At 37.5% G+C, this 19,813-nt stretch overlaps 1 protein-coding gene across 1 annotated transcript in view; it reads left to right on the top strand.

The window, feature by feature from the left end:
- The window catches only part of SMC1B (structural maintenance of chromosomes 1B), a 102,119-nt gene that overhangs the window by 29,724 nt on the left and 52,582 nt on the right, over positions 1-19,813 (top strand). Inside the window, exons 9-11 of the mRNA XM_004453419.3 lie at positions 261-468; positions 6,025-6,210; positions 7,336-7,515. Of these exons, the coding sequence (XP_004453476.2) occupies positions 261-468; positions 6,025-6,210; positions 7,336-7,515 (574 nt within the window). The remainder of the gene's footprint in view (positions 1-260; positions 469-6,024; positions 6,211-7,335; positions 7,516-19,813) is intronic.

The raw sequence follows: 19,813 nt of genomic DNA, 5'->3' as shown, positions 1-19,813 counted from the left end.
TCAAGGAGGCCCTGAGTTTGAACCGTGGACCTCCCATGTGGTAGATGGATGCCCTAACCACTGGTCCAAGTCCGCCACCCAACGCGGGAATGTTTAAAATCTCTTTTGCCCATCTTTGGTGTTAATTTTATTTTATTGTATTTTTCTTCTAGAAGAATTGATAGAGACCTACCCCATTCTCCCACAATGCCAGATCTGAGCTTGTTGTATTTTATAATCTTGTTTTTCCTTTTACTAAATAAGCTTTTTTTATTATGTAGTGATTGCTTGAAAGAAAAAAAACAGCAAGAAGAAACCCTAGTGGATGAAATTGAAAAAACAAAATCAAGGATGTCTGAGGTTAATGAAGAATTGAATCTGATTAGAAGTGAATTGCAGAATGCTGGAATTGATACTCACGAGGGAAAACGTCAGCAAAAGAGGGCAGAGGTTCTGGAGCATCTTAAAAGACTTTATCCAGATTCTGTGGTAATTAAAAATGAATAAATAAAACAAAAAAGCTAAGCTTTCCTATATGGTGAAAATAATACCTTCTTATTTGAAATTAGAAATTTTAACATTATTAGGAAGCAGAATTATTTCAGAAATCTTTAAAGTTTGTGTTTGACTATTTATATTTAAAATATAGCACTAAATAACTGGAGTAAAATGTATATATCTTCCAAAAGTTTCTGTTGGTAAGTAATTTGAGGGGAGAAGCAGTGACAAGAACACAGTACCCAGAGACTTATAGCTAGCATCCCCAAGGGATCCAGGTACCCCAAAGTAGTCTGGTTCTCCTCATACACATAGATTCAAATCTCATGTTCTTTATAGTTTCAGGGTTTTTTTCCCCATATTTTTAGCAGACATTATTCACATACTTGTAAAACATTGTGTTTTATTCTATAAGTCTGACTGTATATTCAGTATTGCTAGTATATTTCATTAGCCAAAATACAGTGGTATCTTCTTTGCTTGGGTTATCAGTGTCACAGAATTATTCCCTTTGGTAAAAGGGGCCTGGCCTTTGGCCTCTTAGTATCTTGTCAGTGACACCGGTGTACACTGTACAGTACTTATTTTATGATGGCCTGTTTTCAGCATATGATACTGTTAACTACTTGCTGTAGTTTGAAATACTTTTCCATTGCCTCTATGATACTGTACTCTTACTGGTTTTCCTCCTGTCCCCCCAGCCTCACCATCCCCATCTTCTTTACAGCATCCTTTTTCACTATCTAACTCTTAAATGTTTGTTTTTAACTTTTGGATAATGCTGGAGAAGTAAAACGGAGTTGCAGAATCTCCTTCCAATACCTAACAATATGATAAAAACTACATCAATGACCAAACCAGGAATGAGGCTGAACCTAATTTCATAAATTTCAAACAACATTAGTGGTCCAAGATTAAAACTCTTAACTTCACTCTGCAGAAGCCAAACTGATAAATTGATTATTTCCTGAGAATTTTCATCTAGCATCCATTAATCTCACAAGAAATAAACTCATGTATTCATTTCCTTTTCCTCTTCTAACTGGGGGGTGTTAGATGAAACAATTGATGAATTCTAATAATAGCACCAAAATACATGAAACAACAACTAACAGAAATGAACGGAGAAATAGACAATTCAACAATAATAGTGGGAGACTTCACTGCCCTAATTTCAATAATGGACAGAACAAGTAGCTAGAAGACCAACAAGGGAAGATATCCTCTGACCACAATGGAGTGAAATTAGAAATCCATAAAAGGGGAAAAGCAGGGAAACTCAAAAATATGTAGAAAATAAATAATACACTCCTAAATAACCAATGAGTAAAAGAAGAAATCTAAAGGGACATCAGAAAATACTTTGAAGTGAATTAAAATCAAGATACAATATGCCAAAACTTACAGGATGCAATTAAAGCAGTGCTTTGAGAGAAATTTATATCTATAAAATGTCTAGATTAAGAAACTAGGTGGGAAGCAGATTTGGCTCAACTGATAGAGTGTCTGCCTACTACATGGGAGGTCCAGGATTCAAACCAAGGGCCTCCTGACACATGTGGTGAGCTGGCCAACACGCAGTGCTGATGCGTGCAAGGAGTGCTGTGCCACGCAGGGGTGTCCACCCCGTGGGGGAGCCCCATGCGCAAGGAGCGCACTACGAAAGGAGAACTGCCCCGTGTGAAAAATGTGCAGCCTGTCCAGAAGTGGCGCCCCACACATGGGAGAGCTGAGACAGCAAGATGGAGCAACAAAAAGAGACACAGATTCCTGGTGCCACTGACAAGTGGACACAGAAAAACACACAGTGAATGGACACAGAGAGCAAACAACTGGGGAGGAGGGGGAGAGGGGGAGGGGAGAGAAATAAATTTTTAAAATAAATCTTAAAAAAAAAAGCAAAAGCAATGTGATCTCTAATCAATAACTTAACCTTCTACCTTCAGACACTAGAAGAGCAAACTAAACCTAAAGCAAGCAGAAGGAAGGAAATAAAATTAGAGCATAAATTAATGAGATATAGAATAGGAAAACAGTAGAGAAACCCAAAGCTGTTCTTTGAAATATCAACAAAATTGACACGTATTTTGGTATGATCAGGGGGAAAAAAGACAAATTACAGAAATAAAAAGGACTATAAAGGAATACTATAAACAATTGTGTGCCAACAAATTAGGTAAATGAAATAGACAAATGCCTAAAAAGACAAAAACTACCAAGACTGGCTCAAGAAGAAACAAGACAATCTCAGTAGAACTATAGCAACAGATTTAATGAGTAATCAAAAAACTACCACAAAGAAAAGCCCAGACCCAGATGGTTTCACCTCTGAATTCTATCGGCGTTCAAAGAAGAATTAATGCCATTTCTTCACAAACTCTTCCCAAAAAATAGAAGAGGAGAGAATACTTCTCAACGCATTTTATGAGGCCAGTATTACACCGATACACCAAATACATCACAGAAAAAAGAAAACTTTAATCCAATATCTCATGAATATGGTTCCAAAAGTCCTCAAGAATATGCTGCGAACCAAATCCAGCAACATTTAAAAAGAATTGTATGCTATGACCAATTAGGATTTATCCCAGGGATACAGGGTTTGTTTAACATCTGAAAACCAATGAATGTAATGCATCATATCAATAGAATAAAAAATAAAAATCACATTATCTCAATAGATGCAGAAAAAGCATTGTCAAAAGCCAACACCCTTTCCTGATAAAAAGACATCTATAAAAAGCCCACAGCTACTATCTTTCATAATGGTGAGAGACTGGATTATTTCCCCGTAAAATTAGAAACAAGACAAGAATGTCTGCTCTTCCTGCATTTATTCAACATTGTGTTGGAAGTTTTAGCCAGGGCAAGTAGGCAAGAAAAAGGAATAAAAGATTCTAAATTTGAAAGATTCTAAATTTGAAAGGAAATAGTAAAACTATTTTCAGATGACATGGTTTTCCATATAGAACATTCAAGAAATCCACTAAGATGGGAAGCGGACTTGGCCCAGTGGTTAGGGCGTCTGTCTACCACATGAGAGGTCCATGGTTCAAACCCCGGGCCTCCTTGACCTGTGTGGAGCTGGCCCACACGCAGTGCTGATGCGCGCAAGGAGTGCCGTGCCACACGGGTGCCCCCACATAGGGGAGCCCCACGTGCAAGGAGTGCGCCCCATAAGGAGAGCCGCCCAGCACGAAAGAAAGTTCAGCCTGCCCAGGAATGGTGCTGCACACACGGAGAGCTGACACAGCAAGATGACACTGACAACAACAGAAGCAGACAAAAGAAAAACACGCAGTAAAAAATGCAGAGAACAAACAACTGGGGCGAGGTGGGGGGGAGGTGGGAAGGGGAGAGGAAAAAAAAAAGAAATCCACTAAGAAAATATTAGGACTTAAAAAAGAGCTCAACAAGGTTGCAGGATTCAAGATTAATATACAAAAATCAAATTGTCTTTCTGTACAATTGCAATGAACAATCTGAAAATGAAATTAAAATATTTCCACTCACAATAGCATCAAAATAATAAAATAGGAATAAATTTAACAATAGAAGTGCAAAATATGTACTCTGAAAAGTATGAAACATTCTTGAAAAAAGAGCAGATCCAAATAAATGGGCCCATTTATTTATTGCACTCATGGGTCAGAAGACTTAATGTTAAGACGGTAATACTCCCCAGACTGATCTATATGTTCAGTGTAATCCCTATCAGAATCATAGATGAATTATTTGTACAAGTTGATAAACTGATTCTAAAATTCATATGGAATTGCAGGGGACCCAAAATAATCCCGAAAAAGAACAAAGTAGGAGAACTCATACTGAATGATGTCAAAACTTACTCCAAAGCAATGATAATCAAGACAGTGTGGTACTGTTACAGGATAAATATGCGGAATGGAATTGAGAGTCCAGAAACAAATCTACACATCTATGACCAAATGATTTTTGACAAGGATGCTAAGACCAGTGAGGAAAAAATAATTCTTCAATAAATGGTTTTCGCCAAATAACCTCATATAGAAATTGAAGTTAAATCCTTACCTCATGCCATGTACAGAAAATTAACTCAAAATAGATGATAAAGACTTAAGTGTAAGAGTAGAAATTATAAAATTCATAAAAGAAAACATAGGGGTGACTCTTCATGACCTTGGATTTGGTAAAGGATTCCTGGATATAACATCAAAAGCAAAAGCATCTATGTCTGATTACATCTACCATCAACCAAGAGGATTACCTTCAGCAATGAGAGAAGTCTCCTCTGATCAGTTGAAGGCCTTAAAGAAAGAACTGATGATTTTAGCAGTCAAATGGAAGAGTTTCCATTTCTACTTCAGCCAGCCAGAAATTCTCCTCGAGAATTCATTGGAAATCTTCATCAGAGTCCCCAGTTTACAACCTGCCCTATGGAATTCAGCTTTGTCCATCCCCACGAAGGCATGAGCCAATACCTTTAGTAAATTGCATAATATTTTATACATGTGTATGCTGTCGTTTCTGTTTCTCTGGAAAACCCTAATGAAGAGTTGAAAAGACATTTCACCAAAGATATTCAACTGGCCTACAAAAAGATGCTCAGCATCCTTAATCATCAGGGAAATCAAAACCACAGTGAAATACCACTTTACACCCAGTAGGATGGCTAGAATAAAAAAGCCAGATAATGTATTAGTGAGACTTTGGAGAAATTGGAAGCTTTGTAAACTGCTGGTGGGAATGTAAAACTATGACAAAGATAATAAATATGAAAACCAAAGATGACCTATCATAAGGAAATTGACATCCGTGACATAAAACTTAACAAATGAAAGCAAGCATCCAAAAATTAAAAAATTAATCTTCAGGTATTGTAGGAACCATCGATATAGGATGATTGACATTGAGATATTTTCTACCGAAGTTTTTAACTTTAGTCTAATTCTTGATCATTCCTCAAATCTCAATTCAAAGAACTCTTCTTTTTGGGAAGATTTCCCTGACTTTCTCAGGCCCAGCTGGTCCCATTTTATACTCGTAAAGCACTCTGTGCTTTCAGTTTCTGTTATTAAACTCTGTATGCATATAATTATTAATTATTTGTGTCTTTCTTCCTTTCTAGACTGAAAGCACTTGCAGTCAGAAAATATCTGTTCTATTCAGTAATGTTTATGTAATGTCTAGCTCAGTTCCTGCACATAGTAGGTACCTCATAGATATTTTTAATGAAGACAGACAAATGAATATTTTTACTATAGCTTTATAAAATATTTTAATACTTTGGTATTTAATAATATTTAGTATTTAGTAGTTAATACTTGATAAGGCCAGGCCCTCCTCATTACTCTTCTCTTGAATGAAGTGTGTGGTATCACATCGTGACACCTAGATTGTCAGCTCATAATGAAACTTAGGTCTGTTTAAATGTGGACTCTATTAGATTTGGTGTTTTTATTTTTATAAAATTAATTTTTGGTCTGTGCTGCTTTGTTACATTAGAAAACAATGAGTTCTATACATTAATGTATTGTGTTTTTCTCTCCTTTTTTGGAACCTACTAAGTTTGGAAGACTGCTTGACCTGTGTCATCCTATTCATAAGAAATACCAGCTGGCTGTTACTAAACTTTTTGGCCGGTACATAGTTGCCATTGTTGTAGCCTCTGAAAAGGTAGCAAGAGATTGTATTCGATTTCTGAAAGAGGAAAGAGCGGAACCAGAGACATTCCTCGCCCTAGATTACCTTGATGTAAGAAATTTTTAATGTTCATTGTTTAGTAGTGATAAAATCTTGTCCATTAAAAGTATGTCTTTATTGCCTAAAACTGTGGTAGTGATTAAAAAATTTAAACTTGGGTTCCAGTTAACCAGTCATTCAAATGATCAATGTTATTGCATTTACAAGCCAAGAAAAATATCAATAGGTGTTGTCTTTCTTGACCTCATACCATTTCTTCCTAATCAGTTTGCCATACTTCTACCATTAACTAGTCAACATCTGTATTGTTTTATAGAAAAGTGTAAGGAGATGAATAAAATGTATGGTTTCTGGGGAAAATGTCAATCCAGAGTCCTGGCTGTAAATATTTGGTTCAATGTGTCAGCTCTTGGTGTGCCATACTAAATTTTGAGCCTTGTGGTATGTTTTAAGAGATCTTAGAGTATCCCGGCTCTAGGTGAGTGAGGCAAGAACTCCATCCTTATCATGACTTAGATCCTTGAGTGCTTTTTTTTTTCACTGTCTGCTAAGAAAAATGTTCTGTTTGGTCCAGCATGCAAGACCCTGAACTGCAGGCAGGATGCATGGTGGCTAAGAGCATGTGCCTTAGAGTTGGACTGTCCTGAGTTTGGATCTCAGTTCCACTCTTAACTAGCTCTCACTAATTGGTTCTTAATTTTTCTGAGCTTCAGTTTCTTCATCTTTAAAGTGGAAGAATTCGTACTTACTTTCTTGGATTATTGCAAGGAATTCTTACCTATAAAGCTCCCAGCACAGTGCCTTAGTGCCATGTGCTCAGTAAATGCTAGCTGCTGTTACTATTATGGTTTATACCTGCTTTTTGTACTTCCATGCTTTGCTTCTCTATAGCTTTTGCCCACTAAAACTTCTTAACCCTCAGTCATCTGCCTGTTCAAATCTTATTCCACTCATTCCTTGCTTGGTTTTTTTTTAAAAGTCATATTCATTTTTTAAGAATCTAATACAGAAGTGGATATAACTCATAAGGTTCTTGTCAAATTTTTACTATATATGAGTGCATACTCAACTAATCTTTTGCTGTCAAGCTTATACGTATTTTGTGAGAAAGAATATAATGAACATTTGGTTTTATTTTGGTGTTTCTAATATATCAGGTATTTTTAAACATTTTAGATCAAGCCAATCAATGAAAGATTAAGGGAAATTAAAGGCTGTAAAATGGTGATTGATGTTATAAAGACTCAGTTTCCTCAACTCAAGAGAGTGATTCAGTTTGTGTGTGGAAATGGCCTTGTCTGTGAGACTGTGGAAGAAGCAAGGCATATTGCATTCAATGGACCTGAAAGACGGAAAGTAAGAAAAGAGGCTTAGTTTATGCTTATTTATAAATTAAAAGCAATATTTGTAAAATTAACTTATATTTTATATACACACACATATTCATATATGTTTTCATGTATTCTCTTATGTAAGGAAAAGCAGTGTGTAACCTAAGGTGGTTATAGCTTCAGTAGTTTTTGTAATATTTAATTTTTTAAAAAATTACTTGTGTAACATTTCCCAATATCATAAATTATTATATTTGGGAAATTAGATTTATTGTACTAGTATCATAAGGCAGTTAAGTATTTACTTGATATGGGATAAATGTCTTTGCTGATCTTGATCCTTCCTATGTTTACATATATAGTAACTGTGTTTCCGAATACCACGTGCTTGTCTGATGTTCTGTGTAAATTCTTCCATAGCTTAATGAAGATATTAACTGTCCTACACATTCAAGGTCTTAACACATTCGAATTTATGAAAGAGCACAGTAAAAATGAGATTTTTTAATATTGATCTCTCAAGGGAATAATTTTGGCTTAAAAAGTGAATATGTTTTACTCTTAGTTGAATAGTTTGTATTTAGTTGAACAATTTAAAATTCTTCAAATTATCTGACATGTTTTGTTTTTTTAAACTACATTTATGATCAAGTGTAACATAATAATTTAAGGGCATAAGCTATGGAGTAAGACCAGCAATGTTACTTGGTAACTAATTATGTGATTTTAAGCAAGTTTCTAAACCTCTAATTTTAGTTTTCTTATCTAAAAGGTACGGTTTTAGGGTTGTAAGGAAAACTACATAATAATATGCAAAACACTATTTCATTGCCTGACTAATAGCTCTCAAAAGGTGTGGTAGTCAGTTTTTTAATTTACTTGTGAGTAAACAAATTTGATCTGAAATATCCAAAATTGAAAACTAACACAGAATAAGCTAATCTTATGAGAGGTGGAGATTTTTAAGGTTAAATCTATTGACTTACATAGCATGATTAACTTTTTATATATTTTAGTAGTCAGTAATCTTAATGAAAATGCAGTTGCTATATTTTAGTAATATTGTTTTATTTCTACATATTAAACTTTATCAGGTATAATTAAGTGACCTATTAAAGTGTCTTCCTTATTTTGCTACCTAATTACCTATACTAAAATTTATTTTTTGTATATTTATGATACATAATTTGCTTATTTGATTTTCAAAGATTTATATGGTCAGTTTGAAAAAGTCATAATGAAGATATGCATTTGTTTTTATTCCTTCATTCAACAAGTATTTATGGTTTCTTTCTTGTTCACAAATAGCATGCTTTACCTCTTTAGATTATGTCTTGTTCTGATTTATCAGTATTTCAAAAGTTATAATCGTCTTTACTTGTCTTAGTCATATATTAGACTATATTCCAGGTACTGTTACCTTCTTGCTATGTCTTTTATTCTACTTTCATTATTATTCAAGTTTTCTCTCTGCTTTAGGATGAGTAAAACATTTCAGTAGTTATTACATTTTCACCAAAACCACCTTATTTCTGCAATTTATATTTTTGGTTTTCCATAGGCTCAAGGAAATGTTTTAGAATTTTCATTGTTTAAACACTGCAACTGGCATCATGAAATGATATTTTGGTTATTTTATAAGTCACAATTTCAGTAATTCTGTTAGCTGTCATTTGGTCACTGAGATATCGAAGATAACTTAGTTTTTTTTTATTTTTAAAAACTGCTATAAGTAAAATCTGTTCTGTCTTTAAATTCCATCTGTTCCCCTTAAGCAGAGAATATTGCAATTATTTGCTTCCTCCTCCCATAGACTATATAAGTATTACTCTAGAATAGTATTTAGAAAGATCTTTTTATGCTATGCTCTTTTAATATGGGAAAGCAAAGAATAGACCCAGAGAAATATCATTAAGTAACTTGATAATTTGTGAAAAGATCATCTTACCAAAAGTTGCACACATTAAACAAAAGAATAAAAGTGCAAAGTACAGTAAGTTAGAAAAACTGGATGCCACCCAGAATGAAATATAAATGAATTTAGACCTTATACCTTATATAAGAATAAATTCCAGAGGAATTAGAAAATAAATGTAAAAAATTAAATCATAAAAATATTAAGAGAAACCATGGGAAATTGTTTCTTAATCTCAGAGATAAGAAGACCTTTCTGATGTGGGGAAAAACCCCAAAACTTCAAAAGATCAGTAAATTCACAAAAACATAAAAAAATTTATGCATGTTAAAGCCCACATAAGCAGAGTAAGAAGACAAATGAGGGAAGCAGATATGGCTTAGGTGACTAAGTTCCCACCTACCACATGGGAGGTCCATAGTTTTGTTCCCGGTGCCTTCTAAAGAAGACAGCAAGCTGGTGTGATGGGCAGGCACGGCAAGCTGACACAACTAGATGACACAAGAAGAAAAACATAATGAGAGATACAACAAAGCAGGGAGCAGAGGTTTCCAGTACCTCTTACAGAAAAATGAACAAGACAGTAAGCTGGACATGCACTACAAGAGACACGAAGAAAAAACAATGAGAGACACAACAAACCAGGGAATGGAGGTGGCTCAAGTGATTAGGTACCTCCATTCCACATTGGAGGTCCTGGGTTTTGTTCCCAGTGCCTCCTAAAGACACAACACACAGCATAGTGCAAACAACAAGGGGATGGGGAGAAATAAATAAAATCCTAAAAAAGAAAAAAAGACAAATGGCAAACTAGGGGAAAATATTTGGAACTCATAGTGAAGAGCAAATTTTCCTACAGATTGATGAGAAAAGGAACCAAGAATGCCATGGAAAAATGGACAAAGGATAAGAACAAACTTGTTTTCAGAAAAGATAATACAAATAGCTCTTAAAACATGAGAACTCAGCCTCATTTATTAATACAGGAAATGCAAATTAAAACTACACTGAGAAGGAGCGGATGTGGCTTCAGTGGTTGAGCACCCACCTCCCACATAGGAGGTCCCAGATTCAGTTTCTCGTGCCTCCTGGAAAAAGAACAAATAGCAAGCAAAACACAAAAAAACCAACTCAGAGAAGCCATTGTGACTCAGTGATTGATCACTGGCTTCCCACATATAAGGTCTTGGGTTCAATCCCCAGCCCTTGGGTACTGCAAGGGGAAAAAAGGGGGGGAAAAAAACTACACTAATATACTATTTTCACCTGTGAGATTGACCAATATCAAAAATTTTGATAACACTTCATGGGAAAAGAAACCCTTAATTTACTACTGTGGGAGTATATTTATACCAGCTCTGTGAAGGCAGTTTCATCAGTTCTGCTTTTTTAGGAATTTAGCATACAGTTAAACTCACATGTATATGAATTTATGTGTGCAAGGTTTATTAATTGAACCATTGTGGGTAATAGAAAAAATTGGAAATAATCCAGATATCTATTAGGTCAAGACTAATTCAATAAAATTATAATGCATTCAAATACTGAAATACTATGCAACTTTAAAAAAAGAATGAAGTTCTTTATGTAATATCTCTTTAAGATTTATTCAGTTAAAAAAGCAATATGTAAACTAGTGTCTATTATGTTATTTATGTAAAAGTGGGGAAAGAAGATATGAATATGTATTTTGCTTGTATATGCAAAAATATTTCTTGAAGAATACACAAATTGATAACATTGATTACCTCTAGGGATGGTAACTGGGTTACTGTATATACATATGCACGTATAGGTAGATATAGAAATAGACGTACACACACTCTGTTTGTATGTATGTGTTTATCATGCGTGGCGCTGAGATTCTTTATATTGGCTTCTATCACTAATTTTAGAAAAATTTTGACCCATATTCCTTCAAGTGTATATATTTCCCTGTTCCCTCTTCTTTCTCCTTTTTGCATTCCTACACCTAAATTAATTTAATTAGTTTACTCATCATATTTAGTTCATATTAGTGAGATGATAAAATATTTGTCCTGTTATGTCTGGCTTATTTCACTCTACATAAAGTTCTCAAGGTTTATCCCAACTTCATTTCTTCTTACAGCTGAATAGTATTCCGTTGTATGTATATATCACATTTTGTTATCCACTTGGGTTATTTCCATCTTTTAATAATTGTGAATAATGCTGCTATGAACTTCGCTGTGCAAATGTCTCTGCTTTAAGTTCTTCTGAATATATTCCTAGTAGCAAGATTGCTGTTCTATTTTAGCTTCCTGAGGAACTGCCAAACTGTCCTACACAGAGGCTGCCCCTTTTTATATTCCCACCAACAGTGAAGAAGTGTTCCCATTTCTTCACATCCTCTCTAGCACTCATAGTGTTTTGCCTTTTTAATAATGGCCATTGTGTAAGGTATGAAATGATATCTCATTGTAGTTTTGATCTGCATTACTCTAATAGCTAGTGATGTTGAGCATCTTTTCATGTGCTTTTTGGCCATGTGTATTTTTCCTTTGGAAGAATGTTGACGTCATGCCCATTTTTTAATTAGGTTACTTGTATTTTTATTATTGAGTTGTATGAACTTTTTATATAACATGGAGATCAAGCCCTTATTGGATATGTGGTTTCCAAAAATTTTCTCCCATTGAATAAGCTGCAATTTCACTTTTTAAAAAAAATTAAAATTTTTAATTAATTTTTCTCCCCTTGCCCCTGTTGTCTGTTCTTTGTGTCCATTCACTGTGTGTTCTTCTGTGCTTGCTTGCATTCTTGTCATGCAAGACTTGGGAAACTGTCGCTTTTTTTGTTGTGTCATCTTGCTGTGTCAGCTCTCAGTGTGTGCAGCGCCATTCCTGGGCAGGCTGTGCTTTTTTTGCGTGGGGCCACCCCTGCGTGGCATGGCACTCCTTGTGCATGGCAGCACTGTGCATGGGCCAGCTCACCACACGGGTCAGGAGGCCCTGGGTATAGAACCCTAGGCCCTCCATATGATAGGCAGACACTCTATATCATTGAACCACAGCTGCTTCCCCATTTTCACCTTCTTAACAAAGTCATTTGAAACACAGAAATGTTTAATTTTGAAGAGATTCTATTTATTTTTTCTTTCATTGCTCATGCTTTGGGTGTAAGGCTTAAGAATCCACCGCCTACCACAAGGTCTCGAAGATGTTTCCCTACATTTTCCTCTGTGTTTCTTTTTGTTGTGTCATTTTGCTGTGTCAGCTCTCTGCACAGGGTGGCAATGTTGCGTGGGGGTGGCACTCCTGCACAGGGTGGCACTCTGCGTGGGCCAGCTCAGTGCATGGGCCAGCCTGCCTTCTCCAGGAGGCCCTGGGTATCGAACCCTGGACCTCCTATGTGATAGACGGGAGCCCACTTACTTGAGCTACATCCGCTTCCCTCACATTTTCTTTAGGAGTTCCATGGTTTTAGTTTTTATATTTAGGTCCTTGATCCATTTTTAGTTAATTTTGTACAAGGTGTGAGATAGGAGTCCTCCTTTTTTCTTGTAGCTATGACTATCCATTTCTCCCAATACCATTTGTTGAGTAGACTATTCTGACCCAGCTGGGTGGGTTTGATAGCCTTGTCAAAAATAATTTACCATAAATGTGAGGCTCTATTTATGAATTTTCAATTGAATTCTCTTGGTCCATATGTCTATCTCTATGCCAGTACCGTGCTGTTTTCACCACTGTAGCTAAGTAATGTGTTTTAAAGTCAGAAAGTATGTGGGATCTAAGCCCCATCTTGATTTAGAGGTGGAGTAGACATTGGCATCCCAGGGTCCTCAGGTGGAGGAATAAAATATGGATTAGAGTGAATTTACTGGTATTTTACTACAGAATTATTGTGAATCTAGCAGTGGAAGAAACTGTCATTGATGTGGAGACAGTGGCCACAGGAGTTGCTGAAGGCAGGGAAAGGGAAAAAGAGGTGTGATATTGGGGCGTTTTCAGGACTTGGAGTTGTCCTGAATGATATTGCAGGGACAAATGCAGGATATGATATATCCTGCCATAACCCACTGAATGGACTGGGGGAGAGTGTAAACTGCAAGGTAAACTATAATCCATGCTGTGCAGCAGTGCTCCAAAATATATTCATCAAATGCAATGAATGCGCCACACTGATGAAAGAGGTTGTTGATGTGGGAGGAGTGGGGGTGTGAGCAATGGTATATATGGGAACCTCCTATATTTTTTAATGTAACATTTTGTGTGATCTATGTATCTTTTTAAAAAAGATAATAAAAGATAAAATCAGGAAGTGAGAGTCTTCCAACTTTGTTCTTTTTTAAGACATTTTTGACTTGTCAGGTTTCCTTATCCTTCCAAGTAAATTTCGTAAGTGGCTTTCCCATTTCTGGGAGGGAAAAAGTCTGTTGGAATTCGTATTGGGATTGCATTGAATCTGTAAGTCAGTTTGGGTAGAACTGACATCTTAACATTATTTAGTCTTCCGGTCTGCGACATTGAATACCCTTCCATTTACTTAGGTCTTCTTTGGTTTCTTTTTGCAGTGTTTTGTAGCTTTCTGAATACATGTCCTTTATGTCTTTGCTTAAGCTTATTCCTAAATATTTTATTCTTTTAGTGGCCCTTGTAAATGGAACTTTTTTTCTGACTTCCTCCTTAGATTGCTCATTATTAAAGTTTAGAAATGCTGCTGGTTTTTTGCATATTAATCTTGCATCCCATCCCATTGCTGAACTTGTCTATTAGTTCTAGTAGCTTTATTGTGGACTTTTTCAGGATTTTCTAGGTGTAGGATCATATCATCAGTGAATAGCAAAGATATTACTTCTTTTCCTATTTGTGCACCTATTATTTCTTTTTCTTGCTAGAACATCTCTACCTAGAACACCTAGCACAATATTGAATAACAGTGGTGTCAGTGGACATCCTTGTCTTGTTCCCGATCTCAGTGGGAAAGCTTTCAGTCTTTTACTGTTGAGTACGTTGCTTGCTGTGGACCTTTCATATACACGTTTTAACCATGTTGAGAAAGCTTCCTTCTATTCCTTTCTTTTTAATCAAGAAAGGATGCTGTATTTTATCAAATGCCTTTGCTGCATTGCTTGAAATGATCATGTGATTTTCTTCAATTTATTAACCAACTTTTGGTTTTGTTGATACTTTTTTTTTTCTTAATTTCATTTATTTCTGCTCTAATCTTCGTTATTTCTTTCCTTCTGCTTGCTTTAGGATTAGTTTGCTGTTCTTTTTCTAGTTCCTTCAGGTATGCAGTCAGGTCTTCAATTTTAATTATTTTTTCTTTTTTAATTGAGCATTGAGAGCTATAAATATCCTTCTCAGCACTGCCTTCACTGTATCTATCCCATAGGTTTTGATATATTGTGTTCTCATTTTCATGACTCAGGATTACTGATTTCTCCTGCAGTTTCTTTATGACCTACTGATTATTTAAGAGTGTATTTCTGGGAATCGGACTTGGCCCAGTGGTTAGGGCGTCTGTCTACCACATGGGAGGTCCGCGGTTCAAACCCTGGGCCTCCTTGATCCATGTGCCAGCTGGCCCATGCGCAGTGCTAATGCACACAAGAAGTGCCGTGCCATGCAGGGGTGTCCCCTGTGTACGGGAGCCCCACGCACAAGGAGTGTGCCCCATAAGGAGAGCCACCCAGCACGAAAGGAAGTGCAGCCTGTCCAAGAACGATGCCGCTCACACGGAGAGCTGACACAACAAGATGACTGCAACAAAAAGACACACAGATTCCCGTTCTGCTGACAACAACAGAAGTGGACAAAGAAGACACAGGGAATAGACACAGAAAACAGACAGCTGGGGCGGGGGAGGGAGGGGAGAGATATAAATAAATAAATCTCTAAAAAAAAAAAGAGTGTATTGTTTAGGGAAGTGGTTGTGACTCAACTGATAGAGCATCCACCTACCATAGGGAGGGTCCAGGGTTCTATACCTAGGGCCTCCTGACCCATGTGGTGAGCTGGCCCACGCACAGTGCTGCCGCGCACAAGGAGTGCCGTGCCATGCAGTGGTGGCCCCCACGTAGGGGTGCCCCATGTGCAAGGAGTGCGCCCCATGAGGAGAGCTACCCCAATCGAAAAAAAGCACAGACTGCCCAGGAGTGGCATTGCACATGTGGAGAGATGATGCAGCAAGAAAAGAGACACAGTTTCCCAGTGCTACATGACAAGAATGCAAGTGGACACAGAAGAACACACAGGAAATGGACACAGAGAGCAGACAACTGGGGGCAGGGGAGTGGGAAAGGGGAGAGAAATAAATTTAAAAATTAATCTTTAGAAAAAATAAATGTATTGTTACCTCCATATATTTGTGAATGTTCGCTTTGTCCACCTCTTAACTGATTTCCAGCTTCATTCCATTATGATCAGAGAAAGTGCTTTGTATGATTTCATTCTTAATTTTATTGAGTCTTGTCTTGTGACCTAACATATGATCTGTCCTGGAGAAGGATCCATGAGCACCTGAGAAGAATGTATATTCTCTTCTTTGGGGATGTAATGTTCTATAAATGTCTGTTAGGCCTAGGTCATTTATCATATTATTCAGGCTCTCTGTTTCCTTATTTATCCTCTGTCCAGATATTCTGTCCACTGCTGAGAGTGGTGTATTGAAGTCTGCAGCTATTATTGTAGAGATGCCTGTTTCTCCTTTCAGTTTTGCCAATCTGTGCCTTATGTATTTTGGGGCTTCCAGGTGAGGTGCAAAAATATTTCTTGTCTGCCCTCTGAGTTGGATCCCTCATCTGTCTGCTCATTGCTTCAACTTGTCTGCTCACTGTGTTTGCTCATTGTCTGTTTGTTGTGTCTGCTTTTTCAGGAGGTACTGGGAACCAAACCTGGGACCTCCTGTGTGAGAGGCAGGCGCCCAACTACTTGAGGCTTATCCACACCCAAATACTTCTTATTGTTATTTCTTCTTGGTGACTTGCCCCTTTTATTAATATATAATGACCTCTTCACTTCTTATAACAATTTTGCATTTAAAATCTATTTTGTCCATAATTAGTATCACTACTACAGATCTTTTTTGGTTACTATTTACATGGAGTATCTTTTTTCAGCCTTTCACTTTCAGCCTGATTGTTTTCTTGCATATAAGGTGAGTCTTGTGGACAGCATATATGTAGCTCTTTTTCCTTTTGTCTGTGTACCACTTTTATTCACAAAAGTATCCTGAAATTTTATATGAATATGTGATCAAATAATAAATATTCATATTTGGGGTTTCCTTCCCCCAAACTAAATCACTGTATTGTGTTCCTAAATAAAACTTGGCTTTTTTTTTAAAGATTTATTTTATTTGTTTCTCTCCTCTTCTCCCCTGTTGTCTGTTCTCTCTGTCCACTGTGTGTTCTTCTGTGTCTGCTTGCATTATCTGGTGGCACTGGGAAACTGTGTCTCTTTTTTGTTGCATCATCTTGCTGCATCAGCTCTCGCATGTGTGGCACCAGTCCTGGGCAGGCTGCGCTTTTTTCACGCAGGGTGGCTCTCCTTGTGTGGTGCACATCTTGTGCATGGGGCATCCCTACGCGGTGGCGCCCCTGCATGGCGCAGCAGCCCTTGCACACAGCAGCACTGAGCATGGGCCAGCTTACCACACAGTTCAGGGGGCCCTGGGGATCGAACCCTGGACCTTCCATAGGGAGACGGACACTCTATCAGTTGAGCCACGTCCGCTTCCCAAGCCTGACTTTTTTTTTTTTTTAAAGATTTATTTTTATTTAATTCCCCTCCCCTCCCCCAGTTGTCTGTTTTCTGTGTCTTTTTGCTGCGTCTTGTTTCTTTGTCCGCTTCTGTTGTCGTCAGCAGCATGGGAAGTGTGGGCAGCGCCATTCCTCGGCAGGCTGCACTTTCTTTCGTGCTGGGCAGCTCTACTTATGGGTGCACTCCTTGCGCGTGGGGCTCCCCTACGCGGGGGACACCCCTGTGTGGCAGGGCACTTCTTGCGCGCATCAGCTCTGTGCATGGGCCAGCTCCACACGGGTCAAGGAGGCCCAGGGTTTGAACCGCGGACCTCCCATGTGGTAGACGGACGCCCTAACCGCTGGGCCAAAGTCCGTTTCCCTCCCAAGCCTGACTTTTAAATGCAGTCATCAATATATTTCTGGCATTTCTTGTATGCTCTTTAATCTTGAATTTTTACTTCTCAATTCAACAGACTTGACAAGGTCATTCTCAATGTGCATCCAGAATCTTTGTTTCCATTTTAATTTCTGAAGACAGGCCTATCGCTGGTATAGCAATTCCAGATTTGTTTCTTTCTCATTTTATGAAATCAGTCAGAATACATGTGATTTGTAAACCTTTTTTGGGGGGGGCGGGGGGGGAGCTCTCTTAGCAAATAAAATTTTACCCACCCAAATACGTAGAATACAAGAAAACACAGCAGCTTCATCAAAGGCTCAGATGAAATAAGGTAGGAGGCTCAGAGACCAGGAGCTCCACCTGCTGGCTAGCCTGTTCCCATCAGGTTGCCCCAAGGTCCATTAGACCCTTTTTCATGAAACACTGCAATAAAGTATTCAAATAACAGCACCAACTCTGCTGTACACAATTGAATAGTAACTGCCCAAACTGAACTTTTCCTGAAGGGAAGCACCACCACAGGATAACTCAAATTGTATAAAGTTCAAATTTGCCGTAACAGGTGCAGGCCATCAGAGCTGGATTAAGAAGTACATCAGTTAGCTTCTAGCTGGAACCTGCACTCTTGGGACATTTGGGGACCTCTTTCCTACATCCCACACAACTCTTAGGCTTTTGCACATCCTCTGGTCTGAATGCCTGAGCCACCTGCTCCAGGTAAGGTGGAAGGCTGAGAGAAGAGACAAAGGAGGACCAGGCATGAGGCTTAGCTGAGCAGGGGTTTACTGCGTACCTACTGTGTGCTCTAGCCCACGGTCAGAGCTTGTCCTCGACTGGGTCTCTTCAGACTCTAAAAAAACTCTAAATATTTAAATAGCAATATAGTTGGTCTTCTGAATCCAAAGTCACAAACTGGAGTTTTTATTTCACTAAATAATCTCTCCAAGAGAAATTTTATTCCTCCATTGCTTTTTGTAAGAGACTTGAGCCCTGCTAACCTATTCCTATGCTATTGTCCCAGAAGTAACCATTTTCTTGTTTTTAAATAGCTATTGTAGTAGGTGTGAAGTTATTCATTGTGGTTTTAATTTGCATTTCCCTAATGACTGATGATGTTGAGTATCTTCTCATATGCATTTTGGAAATTTGTGTAACTTCTTTGGAGAAATGTCTATTCCAGACTTTCGTCCATTTTTTAAGTGGGTTGTTTGTCTTTTTGTTGTTGAGTTTTAGGATCTCTTTATGTATCCTGGATATTAAACCCTTATTGGAGATGTGTTTTCCAAATATTTTCATCCATTCTGTCCCTTTTACTGTCATAATGATATCCTTTGCACAAACTTTTTCTTTTTTATGAAGTCCTATTTATCCTTTTTTTTGTTGCTCATGCTTCGAGTGTAAAATCTAAAAATCTAATTCAGTTACTTCATTGCGGCCCTTTTTTTGTTTCTAATTTTGTAATATACCATATTCTAACTCGAGTCCCTCATTTACTTTTCTCCAAAATTTTCAGTTATTTTCTTTGTGATTACCATCAAGATCTTAAACTAATACCACCTAGTTTTACTAGTACCAACCTAGTTTCAGTAGTATACACACACTATTCCCATTTATCTCCATCCCTCCACTTTATATTGTTATTGTCTGAGATTACATTTTTATACTTTGTGTACCTATTAATATAGATTTAAAATGTCATTTTCCTGTTAAATCATATGAAAGCAGTTATAAACCAAAAGACAATAATGCAGGATTTTATACTGCCTATGTATTTACCTTTACCATTGTTCACATTTCTTCCTAATGACTTCAAATTACTATCTAGTTTCCTTTTGTTCAGTCTGAAGGACAAGCTTTAACATTTCTTGTAGAGCAGATCTTCTGGTAGTGAACTCTCAGTTTTTGTCGATCTGTTGATGTCTTAATTTCTCCTTTTTAAAAAAAAGATTTATTTATTTCTCCACCCATCCCCTCGTTGTTTGCGCTTGCTCTCTCCTCTGTGTCTGTTCGCTTTGTGCTTGTCTTTTAAGGAGGTACCAGGAACCGAGCCAGGGATCTCCCATGTGGGAGGGAGGTGCCCAACCATCATCCAATTACTTGAGCCACCTCTTCTCCCTGCTTTTTGTCTCTCTCTGTGTTTTCTCGTCATGTCTCTGTTTCGTCATCTTGTTGAGTCATCTTGTTGCATCAGCTTGCCTTACTAACCTGTTGCATCAGCTCACTGTCTTACTCATCTTCGTTAGGGGGCATTGGGAACCAAACCTGGGACCTCCCATGTGGTAGGTGGTCACCCAGCT

This window comes from Dasypus novemcinctus, chromosome 12 (genome assembly GCF_030445035.2).
Source record: "Dasypus novemcinctus isolate mDasNov1 chromosome 12, mDasNov1.1.hap2, whole genome shotgun sequence".
NCBI classification, from domain to species: domain Eukaryota; kingdom Metazoa; phylum Chordata; class Mammalia; order Cingulata; family Dasypodidae; genus Dasypus; species Dasypus novemcinctus.
The sequence above is the reverse complement of the archived record's forward strand: the minus strand, read 5'-3'. Positions and strand labels throughout refer to the sequence as shown.